The 24301-nt window shown below is 59.4% G+C and overlaps 4 protein-coding genes across 11 annotated transcripts; 2 read left to right on the forward strand and 2 right to left on the reverse strand.

The window, feature by feature from the left end:
* Positions 1 to 235: 235 nt before the first annotated feature.
* MUS81 (MUS81 structure-specific endonuclease subunit) lies at positions 236 to 5861 on the forward strand. 5 transcript variants are annotated; one of them, XM_082477057.1, is made up of 16 exons: positions 238 to 654; positions 748 to 877; positions 1121 to 1203; positions 1752 to 1850; positions 1966 to 2034; positions 2195 to 2280; positions 2568 to 2708; positions 2881 to 2976; positions 3063 to 3184; positions 3278 to 3375; positions 3932 to 4048; positions 4143 to 4238; positions 4420 to 4548; positions 4625 to 4728; positions 5527 to 5622; positions 5702 to 5861. In XM_082477057.1, exons 1-15 carry the CDS (start codon positions 520 to 522, stop codon positions 5612 to 5614), a joined length of 1593 nt encoding a protein of 530 aa, XP_082333183.1. In that variant the 5' UTR covers positions 238 to 519; the 3' UTR covers positions 5615 to 5622; positions 5702 to 5861. The 5 variants fall into 5 exon arrangements, 4 of the variants coding, with proteins under 4 accessions (XP_082333183.1, XP_082333181.1, XP_082333182.1 ...); XM_082477055.1 differs by having other exon boundaries at positions 5527 to 5610; XM_082477056.1 differs by having other exon boundaries at positions 748 to 874; positions 5527 to 5610.
* A 209-nt stretch (positions 5862 to 6070) lies between these two features.
* Positions 6071 to 12895, reverse strand: EFEMP2 (EGF containing fibulin extracellular matrix protein 2). Its single transcript, XM_082477054.1, has 11 exons — positions 12729 to 12895; positions 12304 to 12421; positions 12024 to 12072; positions 11202 to 11408; positions 10475 to 10597; positions 10077 to 10193; positions 9813 to 9932; positions 8329 to 8448; positions 8115 to 8241; positions 7677 to 7872; positions 6071 to 6804 (listed from the first exon to the last, which is right to left on the reverse strand). Exons 2-11 carry the CDS (start codon positions 12412 to 12414, stop codon positions 6643 to 6645), a joined length of 1332 nt encoding a protein of 443 aa, XP_082333180.1. The 5' UTR covers positions 12415 to 12421; positions 12729 to 12895; the 3' UTR covers positions 6071 to 6642.
* A 525-nt stretch (positions 12896 to 13420) lies between these two features.
* Positions 13421 to 19753, forward strand: CTSW (cathepsin W). Its single transcript, XM_082477075.1, has 10 exons — positions 13421 to 16126; positions 16370 to 16454; positions 17291 to 17404; positions 17800 to 17954; positions 18062 to 18158; positions 18241 to 18321; positions 18753 to 18878; positions 19085 to 19149; positions 19226 to 19435; positions 19521 to 19753. Exons 1-10 carry the CDS (start codon positions 16040 to 16042, stop codon positions 19629 to 19631), a joined length of 1131 nt encoding a protein of 376 aa, XP_082333201.1. The 5' UTR covers positions 13421 to 16039; the 3' UTR covers positions 19632 to 19753.
* A 200-nt stretch (positions 19754 to 19953) lies between these two features.
* FIBP (FGF1 intracellular binding protein) lies at positions 19954 to 23705 on the reverse strand. Of its 4 annotated transcripts, none has more exons than XM_082477071.1 (10): positions 23425 to 23705; positions 23100 to 23298; positions 22772 to 22898; positions 22167 to 22267; positions 21502 to 21656; positions 21075 to 21183; positions 20934 to 20997; positions 20598 to 20684; positions 20409 to 20506; positions 19954 to 20075 (listed from the first exon to the last, which is right to left on the reverse strand). In XM_082477071.1, the coding sequence occupies exons 1-10, from the start codon at positions 23582 to 23584 to the stop codon at positions 20006 to 20008; spliced, it is 1170 nt and encodes a 389-aa protein (XP_082333197.1). In that variant the 5' UTR covers positions 23585 to 23705; the 3' UTR covers positions 19954 to 20005. The 4 variants fall into 4 exon arrangements, with proteins under 4 accessions (XP_082333197.1, XP_082333198.1, XP_082333199.1 ...); XM_082477072.1 differs by having other exon boundaries at positions 21523 to 21656; positions 23425 to 23702; XM_082477073.1 differs by having other exon boundaries at positions 23500 to 23700.
* Between the last annotated feature and the right edge of the window lie 596 nt (positions 23706 to 24301).

The raw sequence follows: 24301 nt of genomic DNA on the forward strand, positions 1-24301 counted from the left end.
CATTTGTTCCCCCACCCCCACCCCGGACTCTTCATAAACCCAGTCTCTACACAGTCCTCCGCTAGAGCGAGCCTGAAACTGACAGCCTTAGGTTACTCGGTATGCACCGCCCCAACCAGACCTCCCAGCCACAGGGCGGCGCTGTCCACCTTCCTCTCTCCTGCACAAAGAGGACCCCCCCCCCCCACGCCCCAACACCCCCGCTCTCGAATCTGGGGTGGGAGGAAGGGGCGGGTCAAGGCCTGGGGCGGGTGGGGCGCGTCCGAAAGGCGCGTCCTGTCCCGGGGCGGCGGGAGGGCGAAAGGCGGTAGAGACTGCGCTTGGCAGCGACCACTTAGAGTAGTACGGGGGCGGGGAGGGCAGCAGAAATCAGTCCTCTGGTTAGTTCCCCGCGTGGGACCACGTGATTGGAGAGGGCCCGCCCTCCTCCGGCGGAACCAGGTGTTCGAATCCCGTCTCCAGAACTAGCGGCATTTCAGTCCTGCCGGCGTGAGGGCTGGGGCTCACACCTCCGGGCTCATGGCAGCGCCGGTCCGCCTGGGCCGGAAACGACCGCTGCCCGTTTGCGCCAACCCGCTCTTCGTACGCTGGCTGACCGAGTGGCGGGACGAGGCAGCCAGCAGAGGGCGCCGCACGCAATTCGTGTTTCAGAAGGTGGGTTCTGGCCGGGCCTGATGGGGGACAGGTGCTGGCCGGGCCAGATAGCCCCGTCCACCCTGACCCAGTACTGTACCTCTACCCCGCCAGGCACTGCGCTCCCTACGGCGGTACCCACTGCCCCTGCACAGCGGCAAGGAAGCTAAGATCCTACAGCACTTCGGAGACGGGCTCTGCCGGATGCTGGACCGGCGGCTGCAGCAGCACAAAGCATCAGGTGGTGAGCGCTGGGAGCAGGGGTCGGTGGTCCCCTGAGCCTCCCCCAGATGCAGCCTCTGTAACCACCTGGGATACCTTGGCTTCAAGCTCCCTACTCCTGTCCAAGTTGCTCTTTGACGTCGGGCTAGTGGCTGACCTTTTCAGAACCTCATCGCTCTCACCAACCACTTGAGCTGGCAGCGTCCCAGACCATCCTACCTGCTGGATTCCAGGGTCCAGGGTTGACTCTCTTCTACTCCCGCAGGTGACCATGCCCCATGTTCACCACCTGGAGCGAAGAGTCCAGCCCGGGAAAGGCCTGCCGAAGTCCAGGATCCTTACATGCCAGTGAGGAGAGGGCAGGGGGAGTGAAGGGAAAGCGGGAGCACCAGGAGTAAGATTCTCTGGCTTGGGGGACTTAGCTGGGCTGGGTCCAAATCCCACCAGTGACACTTGGCTCTGGGCAAATGACTTATTCTGTCTGATGCTTAGTTTTCTTATCTGTAGGTGTAGATAATGAGTTATAATAGAGTCAGTTAGAGAATTCCATAATCAAGCTATTTAGGGGGCCAAGCCCAGTAAGTTATGGAATTTGCTGTTGAGTCTTCTTGTCTTACCTCCTTTGTCCTGTGCTAGAACTGAGGCTGGGCCAGGCCGATTACACCCCTACCCCACCCCCCCGTCCCCTGAAACTGTCCACCGTCTCATCCCAAGTTTGCAGGAGATCATACTATCACATGGCCCATTTTAAAGACACAGAAGCTAGAGAGGCAGCTGAGTAATTTGCTCAGGTCCATTTAGCCTGCTGAGGTAGAACCTGAACCTCAGCTTTGCCAGGGATTCCGTCTGCAACAGCTGGCTGGCTTTTGGCTTCAAAGGCCCCCTGTACCTTTCAGGGTCCAACCCAGCTCAAAGCAGGAGGCTCTGGCAAGTATTGGCCAGCTCGGCACTCGGGAGCTCGAGCAGTACTGCTGCTGCTGTACCGGGAACACCTGGTGAGCGCCCGACCAAATCGGGAGTCCGGGGAACTGAGGCCACGGGCCTGCGGCTCCTGTGGCAGGCTGCTTGGGCACAGAACCTAAGTTGGTTACATTTCTGCCTTGGTTACAGAATCCTAGCAGTCACGGCTTCCTAACCAAGGAGGAGCTGCTGCAGAGGTGTGCCCAGAAGGCTCCAAGGGTGAGCACTGAGAGGGGGAAGGAGGGAGCCAAGTGGCTCTGGATCTGACCCTGAGCCCACCACAGGCTGCCCTTCTTGGGAGCAAGCAGCGGGGTGGGGCAAGGGAGTGGGCAGGTGGTAGCCCTGGGAGCTCACTAAGGGTCTCCTCCCCTGCGAACAGGTGGCCCCTGGAAGTGCTCGGCCCTGGCCAGCCCTCCGCTCCCTCCTCCACAGGAACCTGGTCCTCAGGACACAGCAGCCAGCTAGGTGGGGAGAACTACGTGAGATGCAGGAGGCAGGGTCGGGGAGCAGGCGTGACGTGCTGAGTCTGACATGTACTTGTTGCCGACCTGAGGAGTGGCCCTGGGCAGGTCCAGAGGCAGCTGGTCTGAGGGGCGAGAACATGGCTAGCGGGAGGGGGGTTGGGCAGCCACTGGCCTTGTTTGTGAAGGGTCGCCCAGGCTGGTGAGACCAGCCTAGCTGGGGGCAGGCAGGGGAGCCCGCCAGGCATGAGTGAAGAAGGGAGATCTGTGCTCTTCTTTTCCACCCACCAGGTACTCACTGACCCCAGAGGGTCTGGAGCTGGCCCAGAAGCTGGCCGAGTCGGAGGGCCTGAGCTTGCTGAATGTGGGCAGCGGGCCAGAGGAGCCCCCTGGGGAGGAGCCTGCGGTGCCAGGAGCGGCCTCGGCTGAGCTGTGAGGAGGGGGAGGGGGGAGAACAGGGTTGCAGGAGTCGTCCCCAAAATGAGGCCAGGACCCCACCCTGTCTCCATCCGCTCCAGCTGAGCTGTGGCTGCCCCACCTCCTAGGGGTTAGAGCAGCAGCCCCGGCCTTGCACACGCCGACTCCCACCTCTTCTCCCTGGTAGTGGCGCCAGCGAAGGGAATGTCCAGCAGCCACCGCTGCAGCTGGGGCCTGGAGAGTACAGGGTGCTGTTGTGCGTGGACGTTGGCGAGACCAAGGGGTGAGTGAGGTGGGGGGAGGTGAGGGAGAGGATGCGGCGAGGGCCCTGGCCTGCCCTGCCTCAGGCCTCCCACCGTGCAACTCCAGGGCGGGACCCAGGCCAGAGCTGCTCCGAGAGCTGCAGCGGCTGCACGTGACCCACACGGTGCGCAAGCTGCACGTCGGGGACTTCGTGTGGGTGGCCCAAGAGACCAGTCCCAGGGACCCGGGTAAGGGGTGTGGACGGGCAGGTGGGGGTCAGAGGCAGGGCCTGGTGGGTGAGGGGACATGAGCCGACGGGACCCTTCTTGGCTTCTCGGCAGCACGACCTGGAGAACTAGTCCTGGACCACATCGTGGAACGAAAGCGGCTGGATGACCTGTGCAGCAGCATCATCGACGGCCGCTTCCGGGAGCAAAAGGTTCCTTCACTGGCCTCACCACCCTCCCTGCCCCGGGCCCGCTCAGGGGCACTTCTGGGTGGTATCCAGGCAGAGCTCCCACACCTCCAGCCACACCCCCTCTAGAGCTGCTCCAGGGCAGCCCCGAGATCAGACCCCCCTCGGGCCCCTCCAGGCGCACAGTAGGTGTGCAGGGTCTCTGGGCGGGGCTGAGGAGCATGTGAAGACCCCTAGGGCGTCCAGCCCCTGCAGTCCGGGGTAAACAAGGCTCACCCCTCCAGGACTGGAATGCAGCAGCTGTGTGTCAGTGCTGGCTGCTAGGCTGACCCCATAGGCCACGTATAGGCCAAGGGAAGCTTGAAGAATGGGCATCGCTCAGATGGTGGCCGGGCTTTCTGTGCAAGAGTAGCAGCATGAGCAAACGCGTGGAGGCCACTCTGAGGCAGGTGGAGAAGCTAGGGAGGATGAGGAGGCGAACTGGTGGGACCAAGGTCTCGTGACAGTTTTGAGGGTGACCTGATGGACATGTGAGCATCCAGGTCTTGACCCACCTCACCCTCCCCAACTGCCTGCCCAGTTCCGGCTGAAGCGCTGCGGCCTGGGGCGTCGAGTATACCTGGTGGAGGAGCATGGCTCAGTGCGTAACCTCAGCCTTCCCGAGGGCACGCTGCTGCAGGCTGTCACCAACACTCAGGTGAGCCGGGAGGGCAGGGCCAGGCTGGCAGGGACCCTGTGGTCTACGGCTCCGCTCAGGAGCCACTCTCCTTCCCTTGAATCCTCTTCTCCAGGTCATCGATGGCTTCTTTGTGAAACGCACAGCAGATATTAAGGAGTCAGCAGCCTACCTCGCCCTGTTGACAAGGGGCCTGCAGAGACTCTACCAGGTGAGCAGGTGCATCTGTCCGGCACTGGCCCCTTACTTGGGTCCCGTGTTCCCTCAAGGAAGGCGAGGTGAGTGAGATCCCTGTTTCTCAAGCTGGCCCACTGAGGCCTGGAATGGGGCAAGGCCTGGCTGGGGGTTGTCCCCTAGAGCTCTGGCCTGGCCTCAGCTCCCTCTTCCCTCAGGGCCACACCCTCCACAGTCGCCCCTGGGGAACCCCAGGGGACCCTGAATCAAGGGCTGGGCCCTCCACAAACCCTCTCTGCTCACTCCTCACCTTCAACGATTTCAACGCGGGAGCCATCAAGAACAAGGTACTGCCTCTGCCCAGCGCCTCCTTATAAGGTCCAGTCCCGGGCCGCTCCTCATATGGTCCTCCCCCGACCCCAGGCCCAGTCTGTGCGGGAGGTGTTTGCCAGGCAGCTGATGCAGGTGCACAGAGTGAGCGGGGAGAAGGCGGCAGCCCTGGTAGATCAGTACAGCACCCCTGCCAGGTAGGCCGCCACAGAGCCCCTGTCCTCTGCCCCCGCCCACCCTGCGTGGACGTCAACTCAGCCAGTGCCTTGCGGGTGGTCTGGCTCTGTGAGGGCTGGACAGACCCAGCTGATACCTGAGGAGTTCATGGAGGTCAGGTGGTGAGGAAGACAGAGCCAGCCAAGACCAGACAGAATCTCAGGCATTGGGAGGAGGGAGAGAAAGACATTCTACAGTAAGTCGCCTACATACGAACAAGTTCCGTTCCGAGAGCACGTTCATAAGTCCGATTTGTTTGTAAGTCTAACAAAGTTAGCCTAGATACCCAACTAACACAGTCAGCTACATACTGTAGCTACTGTAGATACTGTACTACTGTACTCTATACAGTACTGTAGAGTAAAGCACACGAAAGCACAACCACCTGTAGAGGATACACGTGAGTGAGCGTGTACACCAGACACGTGAACTAACTTACGTGATTGGACATGCGAACATATGTTCGCATCTTTGAAAGTTCGCAACTTGAAGGTTCGTATGGAGGGGACTTCCTGTACCTGGTGCAGCAGAGAAGGCTTCCTGGAGGAGTGGGTGGGCCATGAAGACTGGGCCAAGAACAGCCATACTTGGGAAACATTTGCAGGAGCATGAAAGGGTGAGCAGGATGGAGCAGGGCCTTGAATGCCAGGTTCAGGAAGTGCGGCCATGGTCCTGACTCCTCTAACCCATGCCAACCCCTTCCGGCCTGTCTCCCGTGATGGGCCAGTAGTCAGCCATTGCCGAAACTTAGAAACTCATACTCCCCACCCCACCCTCAGCCTACTGGCTGCCTATGACGCCTGTGCCACCCCGGAGGAAAAGGAAATGCTGCTGAGCACCATCAAGTGTGGACCGCTGCAGAGGTGAGGGCAGAGGTGAGACCCTGGAGAGAGCAGGTGGGGTGCAGTGACCCTCACCCAGGCCTGACCCTTACTTGCCTTTCTCTTTGTGCAGGAATCTGGGGCCTGCTCTGAGCAGGACCTTGTCACAGCTTTACTGCAGCCATGGCCCCCTGACCTGAGCTATGCCACAAGACAGACCCCCGCCCCCATCTTCCCAGGCTATGCAGCCTTTTAACTGGGATCTTTGGGCTACAATAAAAATCTTAAGTGTTTGCAGCTTTATGTGTTAGGAGGAGATGCCAGGTAGGAACTGGGGAGACCATTGGGTCCAGTTTGTAAACTGAGCTCCTCAGAACCCCTGGGGTTCCCTGGCAGGGCACTGAGACTGCCAGGGAGATGAAGTCAGTGAGGCGTTGCAACTTTGAATCTAGTTTATGTCATCAGAGTTCTCTGATCAAATAAAATTTCCTTTGAGAAGAAGTTCTGTAGCTTGGAAAAGAAAAGTTTATAAAGCGCTAACAGTCCAGTTGCCTCATTTTATGGATTGGAACACTGAGGCTCAGGGAGCTACTAGGATTTCTCCAAATTGATCATTTGAGGCCGAGCTAGGATTGAAACCCAGGGCCTCCTGGCACTGTCTAGAGCAGGATTGTTCGGGCCCACTGCAGACCAGCCAAGCCCACGTTTCTGGGCTGGGGCCTGGAGTCTGCAGCCTCATTACCTCTTCCCTTCTCAGGGTGATTCTGATGCCCATGGTATATAGGCCAGTTCCAGTCTTGGGGATGCAGCTCCCAGCTCCTGTCAATGGAGCCCTTCAGCCTGGACAGAGACACCCCCCGCCTTTAGGTGGATGTGGCCCGCCTCCCATGAGCCTGCCCTTTCCCCACTCTGGGGTTCACTGCAGTGTGACCCACCCACCTCAGCCACCAGGACTCCTTCTTTCTCCCTTTATTGCCTTTCTCTCTCTACCCTTCACAACAGCGTCATCCCTGAGCCCCAGGCTCCTCGGCTACAGGGAACCTCCCCCTCCCTGAGAGCTCCCCCGCCCACTCCTCAGAAGGTGTAGGCCCCCACGAAGACGGTGAGTCTCAGTACAGAGCTGGCCCGGTAGCTCATGAGGGAGTTCATGGTGACCATCTCGAGGTCCAGCACGTACTCCCGGGGGCCTGTCACAGGCCGCGCGAGGACCAGCATGGCGCTGACATTGTTGATTTGCTGCAGGGTACAGTGGGTGGGGGGACACGTAGATTGCGTCAACCTACGCACCAGGACCCTACCCCGGCATCACCTCCCTGCCCCGAGTCTGGTATCCACAACCAGTGGCTGTGAAGTGGAGAGAGCCCTGGCCAGCCTGGGACCCCAGGCACTCATCCAGATCTGTGACTCCCTCGACATCTGCACCCGGGCTCTTGCCCTCAGAAACATCCCACTGGTGCTCTTCCCACCCTTTCCAGCTAGTTCTTCTTTTGTCTAACCACGGTCAACTGATTCAGGGCCAGGTGTGAGACTCTGGGGAGCGGTGGGGTCTTTGGTGACCTGGAGCAGGCAGACTCCCCTTCAAAGCACTCAATTCCAGAAAGAGAAAACCAGCACCGGAATCAGACAAACCCTTACACCCCTCTCACTGTGTCACATCCGGACCGTGCCTTCCTCCCACCTCCACCAGCAGAGAGCTGGATTCTCAGACCCCAGGCCCCTGCGCCAACCCCTGCTGCCTCTCTCTCCAAGATCCAGCTCCACTTGCTTGCCCTTCCCAGACTCTGCTGTGTCTGTTACCTCCAGCCTCTCATGCTGGTCCCTTGTCCTGAGGGTGAAGCAGTTGAAGCCTGATACGCAGACCAGCACAGGGACTCAAACCCCAGTGTCTGAGTGCCTTGCTAGAATTGTATTTAACAATCTGTAGTTTGTACCAAGGGAACTTAGAACACTCCTACCTCGTTACAGAAATTCTGACCCCTGGGGGGGTGGGACACTGAGAGAAGAGGCAGGGCATGGTGGCATAGTTGAGTCTCCCACTTAAGGTTTCCTGGAATTCAGTTTTGGATTATGCAAGTCAGTTGAGGGGTGGGGTTAGGGGAAAGCCTTACCCTAATGTAGAAGTCTCCCTGCGAGTTTCCAGCACGGATCTGAAAAGCATTGTAGGCACCAGGGTAGACGGAGGTCGCTTGGATTTGGAACACGTCGGCCGGTACGCTCCGCTCCGAGGTGATGCTCATGTAGCGGTGCACGATGGACGAGGGCTGCTCCCGGCACAGGGGGTTGGAAGCCGGACAGAGGCAGCGACTGGAGACCCCGAGATGGGAACACGAATGAGGTCATAGCCCATCCTCCAAATCTGGCCCACCCCCAAAATTAGGGATCCCAAAAGGATCCTCCCACTCCTGCTGTAACAGCATATGTGGTTTAGTCGGACTACAACTCCCATCGGCCCTCAGAGCACTCGCCAGCCCGAACAGGTGCCAGTCAGCCGCAGAGCTCTCTGGGAGTTGTAGTTTCTGCCATGGCCTGGTGTCGAGTTGACTCACTTGTCCGACACCTGGACATAGGGCTCCACGCAGCGGTTGGTGTCCACGCAGCGGTAGCCCCCGTGGAAGTTGACACACGTTTGGGCCTCAGAGCACTGGTGCGCACCCGACTCACACTCGTCAATGTCTGTGCCGGGGGAGAGGGGCTGGAACCCGGATACCAGGCCACCAGCCCCTGACACCACCCTGCCCGCTGCACCGGGGCAACCTGTACCTTGGCACAGGCGCGTGGCCAGCAACTGGTAGCCCTGCGGGCAGTGGCAGGAGAAGCGGCCTGGCTCGTTGACACAGCGGTACTGGCAGAGGTAACTGGAGTAGCTGCACTCATCGATATCTGGTGGGGGGGGGCGGGGCTGAGGACTGGGCTGCGGCAGTCTGCGGCAGTCCTCCAGCTCAGCCCCACACATGCTCATCTCATCGACTGAGCCTGGCCCCAGGTTAGGCTCAGTGTAGGAAGAAGCAGAAGAGACAGGCCCTGCGGAACTCAGCAGCGGACAGAGGGTTCAAGAAAGAACTGCCCAGAGGACTTTCCTGGCGGTCCAGTGGTTAAGACTCCGCGCTTCCACTGCAGGGGGCACGGGTTCCATCCCTGGTCTGGGAACTAAGATCCCAGAAGCCACGTGGCCAAAAAAAGAAAAAAGAAAGGACTGCCCAGCTCACAGATCTCTCTTTGCCCCAGGACTATAAGGTGATACTAAATGAGAGCACTGGGAATCTAGAGGTTTGGCTTTATATCCTACTGACTGAGTTTGGGGAACCTCAGTTTTCCTGTCAATAAAATCAGTGGCTTAGACTGATGAGCCCTCGAGGCATCCCAGCCTGCTCTGGGTTTCAGTACTTTGCCCGAATCCTGCAACCTACAATCCGCCCAAGCACACAGTCACCTCCTGCCAACCGTGAGCAGCACAGGCAGGAGCCAGGTTTTCTCCTCTGTGCCCCTTACGCTGCCCAGCACCTAGCCAGGTACCAATGCAGCCTGCCTCGGCAGCAAAGCACAAAGCGTAACAGAAACAGCGTACGTGGCCGGTTGACATGGAGTGAGATAGAACCCTGGCCCCATTGGGCAAGTCACTCAACCTCTCCTCATTGAAGTATTTTATCTTATTTTTTGTAATCCTCCCAACAAAACTTGAGGGAAGTATTAATGTCAATTTGCAGAGGAGGAAAAACTGCTATTTATCTCATAGGATTGTTGGCAGGATTAAATAAGGCCAAATATGTAAGGAAAGCATACTGCACAGGGCAGGTTCTCAATAAATGCTAATTCACTTTAAAGCGTTGCTGCTTGGGACTTGAAAAAGTCTGTCGTCATTTTCTCACTTAATTCTCAAGACAACCTATTCTACAGAAGAAGAAATGGACTCAGAGAGAAGAGTGACTTGCCCTGGTCCAGGATTCGCATGCACATCAGCCTGATTCCCAGGGAGGGGGGCACCGACATCTTCGTTCAGTCTCCCTACTGAGCTTCCGTGGGGATCTAACTGCTCCCCTCTGTGCCTTCCCCACCAGGCTGGGAGTTCTGGTGGGCAGCTGTGTAGGTGCCCAGCCACCAGCTGGGGTGGAGTACCAGGAGGCACATGGGTGCAGGATGGACAGGACGTGGAGGCATCAAGGGGAGGGCTGTGTGGCAGGAGGTGCAGCATGACACAGGGCCTGGGGGACCAATGGAGGGACACGCGGCAGGGGCGGAGCTCTCACCACTGCAGGAGAAGCCATCCCGGTGCAGCTCATAGCCCTGGTGGCAGCGACACAGGAAGGTCCCATAGGAGTTGAAGCAGCGCTGCTCACACGGAGCCCCCATGTCGCATTCGTTCACATCTGGGGGTGCCGGGAATAGGGGGAGGGGTGAAAGCCGAGGAGCAACCCAGAGCCCCTGCTGCCCCTGGGCTGGTCAGGAAGGGAGCTCCCCCACCCCACACCACCCTGCTCAGGACCCAGTAGCCTGGCCCAGCCCGGCCTCACCCACACAGGAGCGGTTGTTGGGCCCCAGCTGGAAGCCCGGCTCGCACTGGCATCGAAAGGAACCAGGCAAGTTCACGCAGCGGTGCTGGCAGTAGCGGTAGCGGCACTCGTCTATATCTGGGATGGAAGCAGGGAAAGGACAGCAGAGGGCAAATATCAGGTGCGGCCCAGGCCAGCTGGGACTCCTCACCCGTAGTCTTGCTTGTGTCTGGGCTGGGCCAGATCAGCCAGGACTCACACATACACGCGTACAGTCCTGTGTCTGGGGACAGTAAGGCAGAGGTGGCAGAGGACTGGGGTGAAACCTGGGGGTGGGTTGGAATGGGGATCAGGTGCTAGAGTGAGAGCCAGGCCATGGGCACAGAGCAGGGACCAGAAAGGCCGCTCCCCAGACTCACCCACACACTCGGGCCCGATCTTGCGGTAGCCGTCGGGGCAAGTACACTGGTAGGAGCCAGGCAGGTTATGGCACTCCTGGCTGGGGCGGCAGTCGTGCAGGGCCTGGGCACACTCGTCCACGTCTGCAGGAGACACCACTCAGCCCCCGCCTGGCAGCCCATGCACCACCCGACATGACAGACACCTCAGTATGGGAGCACACAGGTCAGGTACCACTTACATGGATGTGTGGGTGACTGACGCACCCACACCAGGAACACGTGGACCCGCCCAACAGCACAAATAAGAGTCTACCAGCTTGGAGCCAATGAGAACGGCACCCCTACGCTGGGAGGCCTCATGCCAGGGAAGCATAGGATAAGGCCCTGCCCATACTCCCAGGAGCACAGATTCCAGGGCCTTCCTCCAAGGCCCGAGGCACCCAGGGGTGGGGTGCAGACCAGGAAGGGGCAGGGGCAGAGGCTGAGAGGCAGAGCTCTTGCAGTACATCTGCAGCAGTCAAGGTGAGGGTCCCAGAGGCTGGCTGGGCAGTATAACAGGAGCCGGGGCCACCTGCGGCAGGCCCCACGCAAAGTGAGGATCTGGACAAGGGTCTGGATGTTATCCTAGTGGCCCTGAGGAGGCTCTTGAGCAAGGGAGGAACACGAGGTGTAAGTTTTTAAGATGCAGTGAGAGACGCTCGGTAGAAGGGTTGGAAGCCTCAGTGCCAGGGTGACCCTGACTCACCCGTGCAGCTCTCCTGCTCATCGGGCTCATAACCCGGGAAGCAGGGGTTGGGGTGCTCAGCAGGGGGCACTGGTGGTGGTGGTCCCTCGCCATGCAGGTCATTGATGACAGCAGCCGAGCGGGGGAGGCACAAGTAGCCCCCATAGTGGTTGATACATTTCATTTCCCCCTTGCAGGCCTCCGGGATGGTCAGGCACTCGTTGACATCTGCGGAGAGGGGCCTGCTGGGCACAGCCAGTCTCCTGGGCCGGCCGTGGAGGGGGTGGGAGGCAGGAGCCCAGCTCAGCCTTCTCTAAGCTGAGTGACCCGGGCAGGGCCTTCCCTCTCTACTCAACAAGCTAAGGCTGCCTGCCCAGGACCCCTTCCCAGGGCCTGTGAGGGCTGATGGTGGGGCAGCTGTTCCTGTAGTCACCCCCATTTTCTTGCCCCCGAGAGGGTCTCTGTCCCTCCCCAAAGCCCTGGCCCTGACTCAGCCTAAGAGTGATGTGCAGGCTTCCTTACCCACCCCCGCAGGCACTGCTCTCCTGGAGCCGTGATGGGACAAAGCTGGATAGGACAGTGATTAGAGGAGGTATCCAGGGCAGCGCCCTGTTGCTCTCTAGACTCCTGAGGGGGCGGGGGGGGGGCGGGCAGGGTGTCCTGGGTTTCTCTGAGAGGGAGGGGCCTGGATGGTTTCTCCACCCCTAGCCAAGCTGGCCCCCTGAGAACCAGCGCTGGCCGCGGCCAGGCAGAGCTGGGCAGGAGACAGAGCAGCTCTTGGAGGTGGGGTTGCAATCCCCTTCCCGGTTCTCGGGGGTGGCTCGGTCCCCCAGGCGTCCTCACCCCGGCAGTGCTGGCTGTCAGGGTCCCACTCATAGCCGTCTGTGCATTCCTACAAGGGGACCAGAGGTGGCCAGTGGTCACCCCTGGCCCCCTCTAGCTGACCAGGCCAAGACCAGGGCCCAAGCCTGGCCACCCTCCCCGCCTGCTCCAAACAATGGCCCCAGCTGCTCCACCAACCAGGGGAGGGGAGAATCTTCCCCAGCAGCAGCCGCCACCCCAGGATCCTGGTCTCTGTGTCTCTGCCCAGCCCAGTCCAGGCCAGTGACCCCACTGTCCCCACCGTGTAGCTGTCGGGCTCCTCGGAATCCTGGGGAGACGCTGCCCCCAAGAGCAACAGCAGCAGCGCCCAGAGCAGTAGAGACGCGGGGAGGCAGGAGGCGAAGGGGAGCATCCTGGGGCTGGGGGATGGTGGGCGGGGGTCAGGGCGCCTCTGCCACAGCAGCCCGCACTCCCGGTACCAGGACTCAGAGCCGTGGCCCCGGCCGCCTCCCGCCCGGAACCGTGCTTGGGGCCCCGGAGCCTCCCAGGGCCGAGGGCCGACTCCTCACGCAGGCCGGGGTTCAGGGCCCACCCGCCCGGGGCCGCCCCGCCCCCCGCCCGGTCCCCCAGCGGCTCCGGCCGAGGAGCGCGGGCCTCTCGGCTCCTTGCTGACGCGACTCGGCCGAGACTCTGGCTCGCGCCCTCCCCCCATGGACGGCCACTCACTTGGGCCCGCGACGGCCCCGCGGCCCGCGGCTCCGGCGGCTCGGCTGGCTTCGGCAGTGCCTGCGGCAGACGGACAGGCGGACGGCGCAGCTCCCTGGACGCGCGGCCCCAGGAAGCGCCCCCCGCCCGCCCGCCCGCCGCGGCGCGGCCCACCCCGGCGCCTCCGCCCGCCCCTCAGCGGATTCCTGAGCCCGCGCCAGGGGGAGGGACCCCGACCCCCCACTTCTCCGCCCCCAGCCGGCCGCAGGCCCCCACCCGGTCCCCCGCGGCGCCGCCCGGAGCCGCCTCCCGGCGCCGGGCCAGGGTCCCCTAGCGCCCGATCCTGGGGGCATTGGCCCTGATGCCAGGCCCCCGACTCACTTAGGAGCCCCCACGCTTTCACTTTGCGCACCCCAAAATGTCATCCTGCGCACCTAGACCCTACCTAATCTGCGCCCCCAGAATTCCTGTGCACTTAAGGCCGGGGCCCACAGACTCTTTCTGCGCCTCCCAGAATGTCATCCTGGGGACCTAGACCCCACCTAATCCTGGGACTTCCAGATGCTCACTCTGCACCCTCCAGAATGTTATTCTGTGCACGCGGACAGTCACTCTGGAAATACCAAAACCTCGTCCAGGGTCCCCAGACCCTCGCCCTAAGAAGAGACGCTCCCAGGTCCAGAACTGTCCATCTCGGTCCCTTCTCCCCTCCATCCCCAGGGCTGTCTTCAGCCAGGCGGTCCCTTCACTCCAGAACGGCCTCCTGCGAGTCCTCAGTCCGAGAGGCTACCTCAGTTTGGGGCGGGGGCGGCAGTTCACTTCTGGCCCAGAATGAATGGAAGCCCCTGAGAAGGCTGGCAGGGCCGAACTCGGGCGTGCAGGATGCCAGGGTCCGGTGCCATCGCCTTCCTGGCCCTCCTCCCACCAGCGTCCCCCGACCCCACACACACACCCCGCCCCCAGTCCCCGGGTTTCTGCCTCCTCTCCCAAGCAGAGGGAGAGCCCTAAGGGGAGGAGTTAGGGCGGAGCTGGCTCCCAGGAAGGGGTTGGGGTCTTGCCCTGCCCACGTCTCAGGGCGGGGCCAGACGGGAAAGGGCTGAGTGTCTAGGGATCCCCCGCCTGGAGGCAGACAGCGTGTGGGAACTGCCGAGCCCTCGGTTCCCTTTCCCACCCCCGTTTATCTTCACTATCGCCCCGCCCGGGGAGGGGGTGTAAGTAGGAGAGGACTTAACGGTGGGTCCTGGGGTGAGCCTTCAGGGTGCGGTGTGAACTGGAGAGCACCTCGCCACCCCCAAATCCTTCCCAGCACCATCCCCCAACGTGGGGGGGAGGAGGCTAAAAATAATAGTTCTTTAAAACCAAAAAGACAGACAGTAACAAGTGCTGGCGAGGAGATGGAGAAATTGGAACCCTCATACCCTGTGGGTGGGAATGTAAGATGGGGCAGCCGCTGTGGAAAACAGTCTGGCAGGTCCTCAGAAATGTTACCACGTGACCCAGTGATTGCACTCCTAGGTATATACCCAGGGGGATTGAAAACACAATCCACACACACACACACACACGAAATCTGTACACAGTGTTCATAGCAACACTATTCATAAGAACCAAAATATAGAACCAATCTAATGTTCGTCAATTGATGAAAGGATAAGCAAAAAATGGTAACACGGTGGAATGTTATTCGGCCATAAAGAGGAATGAAGTACTGATATATGCTACAACATGGATGAATCTTGAAAATAGTACACTAGTTGAAAGAAGCCAGACACAAAAGGCCACATATTCCATTTATATGACACAACCAGAATAGGCAAATCTGAAAGACAAACTAGATGAGTGTTTGCGAGGGGAAGGGGGAATGGGGAAATGACTTCTAATGGGTATGGGGTTTCTTTTCGGGTGATGAAAATGCTCTGATATTAGACAGTGGTGATGGTTGCACCATTATGCAAATACGTGAAAAACCGCTGAATTGTACACTTAAAAATGGTGAATTTTATGGTATGTGAATTATACCTCAATAAAGCTGTTATTTGAACCTCCAGCTCTGAGGGCTGACATGGGGCTTTAGTCATAGGTCACACACAGCCAAAACCAGCTTGGGACACATGCCTGGGATCTAGAATCATGAAGCCAGGTACCCCTCTGTGGATGGTCTGTCTACTGTATTTTAATAAAGGCAGCATCACACTTTTTTCCAAATAGAGGAGTCCCTTGGCTTACTATCCGGGGTGTGTGTGGGGGGGGGTGTGGGGGCTGGGTGCAGCCAAACGAGATCTCACAGCTTTGGGAAGATTCCTAATGAACGAAGAAACGAGGTGGTGAACACATGAGTGGATGGATCCCTTCCCCTCGCTCCCATCCCCTTGGAACCCCGAGAAAGCCAGTTTTTTTCTCACCCATCTCTGGTATTGGGTGCTGGTTGCCAGCTTGGAGGCCCAAATGGGAGCTCCCTAGCCCAAGGACCCACTTAAAACCAAGGCAGAAGTAACAGGTGTCAACACCCTTGCCCAGCCCTTAGCCTCCGGCCTTACTCGTCTGAGATGCCAACCCTGCTATCTTTCTGCCCCCTCAGGTCCACCCACACCCCTCATCCCCATCCCCAGACTGTGACAGGAATGAAGAACAGAAGGAGGTAGTAGAGGCCACTTGCTGTCCCCTGGACCCTGAACTTTACTGTTTAAAACCCATGACGACCAATCGCTCAGTCAACAAATCCCCATTGAGCCAGCTCTGTGCCCGGCCCCTTCCTGGGTGCTGAGGACACAAGCAAGGCAGATAGATACCTCTGGTGTGGTTGGGACGCAGATGCCAAGTAGGCACAGGCACACCAGGGGCTCAAGGAGCTGCAGGTTACACCACAGGATGGGTGAGCTTCTTGGGGGTGACTTCTGAGCTGACTGAGCTTTGTAATAGGATGAACAAGAATGCTTCCCGGGGGGCACTGACCACCACCCATCCCCCCAGTCATCAGGGCCTGTGGCTTCCATAGCCCCGTTTCCCCCTCAAGGCACTGATGGCCTTATATTGTCACTGCCCACTTAGGATCTGTCTCCTCCTGTCCCCTTAAGGACAGATCCATCTCCATATCCCTAGAACTGCCCAGAACAGGGTGGGCAGAGAGCCTCTGTTGAATAAAGTGGTGGAGCTGGGTACAGGAAGGCAGGAGGCCATGTAGGCACAAAAGCCTGAAGGCCTCTTGTGCTTGGGGGGTCCTCCTCCCCCTCGCAGCCTGGTTTCCCCTTTGTGGTTTCTCCAGCTCCACCCTCTCAGCCCCTCCACCTTGCTCTGCATAGCTTCCTGCCCCTGACACTCTGGTCTGCGGCATCATGTCACTAACTGTCCATCTCTCCTATCTCCTGGCCCTGTTGGTGGCAGGCCTGGCCCAAGGCATCAAGGGCTCCCTCAGGGGCCAGGTAAGTGTCCCCAACCTGCTCCCCATGCCTGGGGCTCACCCCCTCAGAAACAGTGCTTTGTTCCTATTTCTCAGAGGGAGCACCTGAGGCTGGAGAGGTGATTGACGTGTCCAGGCCCACACAGGGAGAAGAGCGGGTGAACTGGCTGCTCCCCTAACCCAGTCCTGGCACATCTGGGAGCTGAGGTCCCAGCTATGACTCCTCACCTCTCCCCCTCCCCACTGCCCTTGGTTGTTCTTCCAGGAGCCAGGTCCCCAGCCTCTGGAGCTGAAAGAGGTCTTCACATTGTTCCAGATCCGATACAACCGGAGTTACTCACACCCAGCAGGTATCATGGGGCGCAAATGTCTCCGGTCCAACCCCCCTTCTCCCATTTAATAGACAAGGAAATCAAGGCCCAGCATGGGGAATGTGCTTGGCCACAGCCACTCAGCAGGACAGGGACAGGGCTGGGGGTGTACGCCCTGGTTTCCCAAATGCACAAGTGGGGACAGGATCATCCTTGGCTACGAACCTGGAGGGAGGCGGCAGCTGTTGGGGGTCCGACTGGTCCAAGAGGATCCTTCGCCTCCAGGGCCACTTTGCTGTGACTGCAGGCAGCAGGCAGGAGGCCGCCATCTAGTCATGAGTTCATTCAGCAAACACCCAAGGATACCCATTTTGTCCCCAAGCTGGGGACTCTCTCCACCCCCAGGAGCTGCCAGCCCTGCCCCTGCCCTCTGGATCTCATCTCCCATAGGGGGATGGTCTGTGAGCACCTTTCAGCCCAGACTTCCTGTGCCATGGACCTGTACCCCCCCCCCCCGCCTCGTTCCAGCCACAGACTTGCGGTCAGAGACGTGAAGTACAGAGAGAGATGACCTGGCAGGAAGCCGGTCTCTAACCATCCACTTTTCCCTTGAGTCACTCTGCCTTCCGACCCTTTCCTCGGCTTCTTCCCCAGGTGGGCGGAGATACCCCTCTCCTGGCCTCCTAGGAAAACCCAACCCTAGGGGCGCTGGGGAGCCACTTCCTTGGCCCAGGTGTCTGTAGCAGGGCCTGCAAGGACCACGGGAAACGAGCCAGTGCTCACCTGGGCGAGTGCGGATGGGAAGCCAAGCCAGTGACCACTTCCTACCCCTGGGGGCTTGGGAGCCAGCCTAGGACAACCTCCTTTTGGTCTAGAGCATGCTCGCCGCCTGGACATCTTTGCCCGAAACCTGGCCAAGGCTCAGCAGCTGCAAGAGGAGGACTTGGGCACAGCTGAGTTTGGGGTGACTCCATTCAGTGACCTCACAGGTACTGGGAGCCCCTCCTGGCCCCTAGGTGGTAGGTGGGGAAGCAGAACCTTCTCCAGGGATACTAGCAGATGGACAGGGCAGGTTTTTGGCTTTTGTTTCCCAGAGGGACTCTGAGGACCAGAGGCCTGGGTGCTTGGCCCAAATCAGAGATCAGGGGCAGGAACTCCGGAGGCCTGGGTCGCAGCCCAGCTCAGGGGGAGGCAGCAGGTGCAGGGGAGTGCACCCCAGCAAGGAACCTGGCCTCTCTCTAGGCCTCAGTACCCTTGCCTTGCTGTCTCCCAGGGTATTAGGGGGACTCAGATGGCTGAGGATGTGGATGGCTGAAGTGAGAGGCAGACTGTGGGGGAGAGGGGGTAAAAACTGCGAAACTTGGGGGTCCCATCTGTCTCCCAGAGGAGGAGTTTGGCCAGCTTTATGGGCATCAGAGGGTGGCTGGAGAGGCCCCAAGTGTGAGCCAAAAGGTAGGGTCTGAAGAGTGGGGGCAGTCGGTGCCCCCGACCTGTGACTGGCGGAAGAAGGCTGGCATCATCTCATCCATCAGGAACCAGGTATCTGCCCCCATGTGGCCTGGCCCAATCCAGTCCTGGTGGCGGGAGGGGGAGGAGAGGGGCAAGGCCTGCATTCCCTACCCCGACCCCCATCCTTCTACCACTAGCAAAACTGCAACTGTTGCTGGGCCATGGCAGCAGCGGGCAACATCGAGGCCCTGTGGGCCATCAAATACCATCAGTCTCTGGAAGTCTCCGTGCAAGGTATGGCTGGGGGAGGGGACTTGTGTGACTGAGGCGGGGATGCCTGAGGCCCGGGCACCCACACTGTCCCTGCTTGCACCAGAGCTGCTCGACTGTGACCGCTGTGGGAATGGCTGCAAGGGCGGCTTCGTCTGGGACGCGTTCATAACTGTCCTCAACAACAGTGAGTGCCTGTCTCTCGGGGCAGGGGTGTGTGTGTGTGTGTGTGTGTGTGTGTGTGTGTGTGTGTGTGTCTCGGGGCAGGGGTGTGTGTGTGTGTGTCTCGGGGCAGGTGTGTGTGTGTGTGTGTGTGTGTGTGTCTCGGGGCAGGGGTGTGTGTGTGTGTGTGTGTGTGTGTGTGTCTCGGGGCAGGGGTGTGTGTGTGTGTGTCTCGGGGCAGGTGTGTGTGTGTGTGTGTGTGTGTGTGTGTGTGTGTCTCGGGGCAGGGGTGTGTGTGTGTGTGTGTGTGTGTGTGTGTGTCTCTCTCGGGGCAGGGGTGTGTGTGTGTGTGTGTGTGTGTGTGTGTGTGTGTGTGTGTGTCGGGGGGGTGGGGATGGGATGTTGGGATGTTCCGGAGCTGAGCCGAGTCTCCTCCGGGGCCTTGCCCATGTCCAGGTGGCCTGGCCAGTGACAAGGACTACCCATTCAAGGGGAACAGCAAAACCCACAGATGCCTGGCTAAGAAGCATAAGAAGGTGGCCTGGATCGAGGATTTCATCATGCTGCAGCCCTGCGAGCAGAGTACGGGCAGGATGGAGACACACGGGCGGGCCCAGGGGGGAGAATGACAGGGACAGACAGACCAGGACAGACGGGGCTACAGACAGAGATGGAGGGATTTGGGGGCGGGGGGTAGGGCGTGGGAAAGAGAAAGAGATAGAGACACCCATGAGCCGAGAGCAGGGGGCACAGGGCAGGCAGGGCCTGACGGCACCTTCCACCCCCAGGCATCGCCAGGTACTTGGCCACCCAAGGCCCCATCACTGTGACCATCAACATGAAGCTACTGCAGGTGGGATAAGGTAGGGAACTGGGGGGAGGGGTATATAGGGGAGGTGGCCCCCGACTCAGCCTCTCTGCCCCTGCAGCAATACCAGAAGGGTGTGATCAAGGCCACACCTACCACCTGTGACCCCCAGCTTGTGGATCATTCTGTCCTGCTGGTGGGTTTTGGTAAAAGCAAGTCGGTGGAGGGGAGGCAGGCAGAGGCGATCTCATCCCGGTCTCATCCTCATCCTCACTACTCCATCCCATACTGGATCCTGAAGAACTCCTGGGGGGCCAACTGGGGTGAGGAGGTGAGTGTGATCTACTGGGGGCGGGAGGACAGGGCAGGACAGATCTCTCCCCACCGTCTGGCCCTGATGTCCCCTAACTTCCTAGGGCTATTTCCGGCTGCACCGAGGGAGTAATACCTGCGGCATCACCAAGTACCCGTTCACTGCCAGAGTGGACAAACCCGTTAAGAAGCACCAAGTCTCCTGCCCTCCCTGAGCCCACCTGGCTGCCCCTCAGCTCTCTCCTGCTGTGCCAGCTACCTCCCTGCCCACCCCACCCCAAGGTTTTTGCCTATTCTCCCAGTATTTCTGCTACGGATTGAATAAACCTAGACAAGACCCCTGTCTTCGGCGTGAACTCAGCTGGGGTGGGGAAATGGATGGGGAGTACATAGATACCATTCTCTGACATGTCCTAGTCCCTGCGGGGCCAACGGACACATACATCCTTAGACACTGTGACACTCAGAGACACATGCGTGCAACCTGCACACACTCCCACATGCAGACCCATATGTGTACCCACTCACAGCCTCCTCCAAAGTCATGGCAACTTTATTGTCAATGTGGGCAGGGCAGGGGGAGGGGGCCTCAGTCATGACAGAGACGCAGGAGGCAGCCACGGAGGGTGCCCATGTAGCGGTCCCAGAGGGCCTGGTGCCTGCAATGATAACAGTAACGGTATCGGCTGATGTTTACTGTATCCCCATCATGTCATGACACTGCTCTAAGTGCTCTCTACACCGTCACTCGTTTAATCCTCACAATATTCCTATGATCCTTATCACCCCCAGCTTATGTATGAGGGAACTGAGGAACGGAGAGGTTAAGGAACCTGTCCAAAGTCGGGGTCACAGCTTCCAAGAGGTGGAGCTGAGACTCTAGTCGACAGAGACTTCCACCTCCAGGGCGACAGAACAGGGAACTCTGAGTCTGCAGGAGGGCTAGGCCCCAGAAGGAGGCCGGCAGAGTGAGGAGGCCTGGGGTGTCTCACCGGAAGCCATCCAGGGAGTGGACCGATGCCGAATACTGATTCAGGAAGAGTCGCACATCATTCAACGGCCAGTGATCGGAGCGGCAGGGTTCCACGAACTGTGGGTCCAAGGTAACATCTAGCACTGGTACAGCCCAGGGACAGGCCAGGATGGGGATCAGATGGCAGCGGGCGGGCAGGACAGCTCACCTTCTCCACAAGGTCCACAAACAGGTCTCTGACATCCTTATTGTGGGTCAGCTTGGCGGCCACATTCACCAGCCCCCGGGACAGGTTCTGTGGGGCAGGGAGCCTGGGAGTTCTGCCTTCTGCCCAAGAGGCTGGGGGCTGAGCCCAAATCTATCCACCTCCCTCAATCAAATAACTCCCCATTGTTTAAGAGCTGGCTCCCCGCTCACAGGCAGGCAGAGGGAGCAGCAGCGCCACCTGCCGGTCAATCTCAGGCATGAGCAGAGTTGCCCGGAGGGGACAGTGCTCTGGAGGCTGACGATGCCAATGGGACAGAGGCTGGATTGGGCCACAGACCTTGAAGTTGGCTTCCATCTCAGAGAAGACCCCGAGCTTTCCCCGGAGGGCAGTGCACACCAGGCTGCAGGGAGACAGGGTCAAGCCCAGAGTCGCCTGGGCCCCCACTTCAGGCCCCGCCCCACAGACCCCAAGGGTCACCTCTTGTGCAGGTCCAGAAGGTCCTTGTCAGCAACAAGCACCTTGAGCTCCTTCAAGTCCTGGAGAAACTCCTTGTCTAAGTCCATGTCCATGTCATCCGCCTGGGGGTCTGAGTGAGGTCCATGAAGGGAGTTGGGGTGGGAGATAAAAACCCCTCCTGTGACATCCCGAGCCTTCCTCCCCCACCACCTCATTGCGCCCCATGAGACAAAAGAGCGAGTGGAGTGTGAGGGAGGCAGAGTGACTGGCCCCAAGCCACAGGGAAGCCGGGGGCCCTTTGTCTGCAGACGTGTGGGTGGGAACACTGGAGTGTGAGCAGAAGTGGCCGGGGAGGGGCCCCGAAGAAGAAAGGATGCTGGCAACGAGGGCCTGCAGGAGAAACCGCTGGTGGGAAGCCAGGCCCTGAGAAGGTGAGGTGTCCAGGCACCTGGGTCAGTGGGGGCCTCACCGACGGCTCCAAGGGTCCAGTTCTGGATCATGAGCTCAGCACAGAAGGCAAAGTCCCCAAAGCTCAGATACTGCAGTTTTTTCTTCCCTGTCTCAAAGCGATTGTTGGCAAAGAAGACGATGGCTGCATAGTCCCTGCAGGGAGGGGAGAGTGGGCCCATCAGGGCTTGAAATTCCTTCTTAGCAAGCAGCTCCCACCTGCAACACTGGCTGGGCATCCGAGTTCTGGCCTCTCTCTACCCTAACTCACTGTGTGATGTGTGTTTCAAGTCACTTTTCTCTGGGCCTCCTCATCTGGGCAAAGAGAAGGTTTCAGCCCAGGTCTCCTAAGGGACACAATGGGAGACCACAGGGTAACAGCTACCATTCACTGAGTACATACTAAGCCCCAGGGGCTGTGCCATCATGGGCTTTCCATGTGGCACCTCACAATAGCCCAGTTGGTGAATGGCCAGGCTGGGATTCATACCCAGGCCAGTCTGATCCAAAGTACAGACCAGGAGTGGGATAACCATCCCCCCAGCCCAGCCAGGAGGTCAAGCGGGTTGGGGTGGGGAATATGGACCAGCCTCAGGGGGCAAGGAAGGAGTGTGCAGGAGGGGGAGGCAGCTGGCTCCTCACCTAGCCCCTCACCTGGCCCCTCACCTGGCCAGCCGGTCGGACAGGAGGAAGTGTTGCTGGATGTTATCGACCAGGGAGCCCCGCATTTCCTCCACCACCTTGAAGACTCGCTTAAAGTTGTCAAACTGCAGGGCAGTTAGAGGAGGAGGGAGGACTGGTCAGAGGTTGCTCACCCAATAAGCTGTTTAGTGAACGTCCCTTTATCACCTACCCACCTATCCAGTCAACAGACACTGATGGAGCATTTGTTATTCCTTCAACAAACTATTAATTATTAATACCCGTTATCAATTCAACAAGTGTTCACCAGCTTCTGCCATCTTGCCTTGGATACATGTTTACTCACTCTTATCAATAAATTCACCCCCATTTTAGCATCATGTTCTCTAGTTCTTCACTAATTTGTGCTGAAACTGACCCTCCTGGCTAAGCCCCAGGAAAGCTAAGGTCAGATCTGGGCTTCTGAGAGGTCACTCTGGCTGAAGAGTAGGGGATGGCTTGGAAGGGACAAAAAGAGAGCAGAGTGGATATGAAGCCACTGCCACCGAGGTGCTGGAGGAGCCTGGAGGTGGGGCAGTGACCAAAGGGATGGTGTGAAGGGGCGGGCTGCAGATGAGTGTGGTGTCCACCTGTCTCCGGCAGCTCTTGAGGGTGATGCCTGTTTTGGTGCTGATGTCATCCAGGTCTTTCTTGGTGCCCTTGGACAGCTTCTTGCCCAGCACCTCCCGCACAAAGGCCTCGTCAAAGGCATAGTACCTGTGAGGAGTCAGAGGACACTATTGACTTTCCATAAAAGAGGGGAAAGGAGAACTGGCAGGACCTGGGTTTGGCCCCTTCTGCTCTCAAATTTCTCCCGGCCTAGATAAGCCCCGTCCCTCCCTGGGCCTCATTTTCAGCCTGCAAAATGGGTATCTGGCCAGACTGGTTGGCGCCCCCACCATCCCGCCAAGTGAGCACCTCTCGATGAGCAGCGCCTGTCGAGAGGGCGGGATCTGAAAGATGAGCTGGTGCAGCAGCTTGGGCGGGGCGTGTAGCAGGCGCTCGAGCATTTGGAAAGTACGGTAGTGGTCCATGGTGTCGCTCTGCAGCACCGCTGCTGTGGCGCCAGTCTGCTCCAGGATTCCCGAGCGCACCCTCAGGGCCACCGCGTCGCTCACTGGGAAGTGAGCGCTAGCATCAGGCCCCGCCCCGCCGACCGCAGAGGCCCTTCAGGGATTCCAGCCCCGACCCCTAGGTATTCGGTACTCCCAGGTCTCTGCCCACTGCCCTATAGGATGCGTACTCCTGGCTCTGCCCGCTCTCCCATCCAAAACAACAGCTCCGCCAAACCGGCACCCACAGACGGTCCCCCACAGACCCGAATAACCGTCCAGCCAGAGGCGATACACGTCCTCGTCGATGAGGGTCGTGTTCCCCACGAAGATGTCCAGCTCGCTGGTCATGGCGACGCCCGAACCCGGGCGCTACCGCAGCCCCCCCAGCAGGAGCAAGCACTGCCCGGGCCCGGCGCGCCGCCGCCGGGCCACTTCCGGGAGCACAGACATTCGGCTCCCGGCACCCGGAGCCAGAAAAGGACTACTTCCGGGACAGAGCGAGTCGGGGCAGGAGCGGCAAGGAAAGAGGCGGAGGCGGAGGCAGTGGAGTAGCCCCTCCCTCTTCCCAGCGGGAGGGAGAATCTCAGGCTCTCAGTCCCCACCCCATCCCACCCTCACCCCAGCCAGGTTAGCTGGAGGGAGTCCAGAGTCAAGGTCCCCGGCCAGTTTGCCCTATCCCGGCAACCTCTACCCTCACATCCTCCTGGTTTTTCTCTGCCCTTTTCGGGGCCTCCCTACTTTGACCTGTATCCTAAATTTAGGGGCTCCACTGGGCTCTATCCTAAGTCTTTTCTCTGAAAAAAAGGTGTCTGGCTCGTCCTCAAGGGCCCTTGCTGGGTGGGAGCCCCTCAGTCCATCCTGCAGACGAGCCCCTCTCTTGAACATGGGGCACCTGTTCCCATGGTTTTAACCACCCCTCCCCCCCCCCCCCACACTAATGACCTCTCTTATTCTGCAGCTTAGAGTTCTGTCTGGAAGTCCACATCCAGACGGCCACCTATGTGTGACTCCACTCTGTCCCCCACAGGACCTTCAAAAGCCAGACAGACCTGTGGGTCTCCCGGA

Source organism: Balaenoptera physalus (genome assembly GCF_965194825.1).
Source record: "Balaenoptera physalus genome assembly, chromosome: 10".
Taxonomy (NCBI): domain Eukaryota; kingdom Metazoa; phylum Chordata; class Mammalia; order Artiodactyla; family Balaenopteridae; genus Balaenoptera; species Balaenoptera physalus.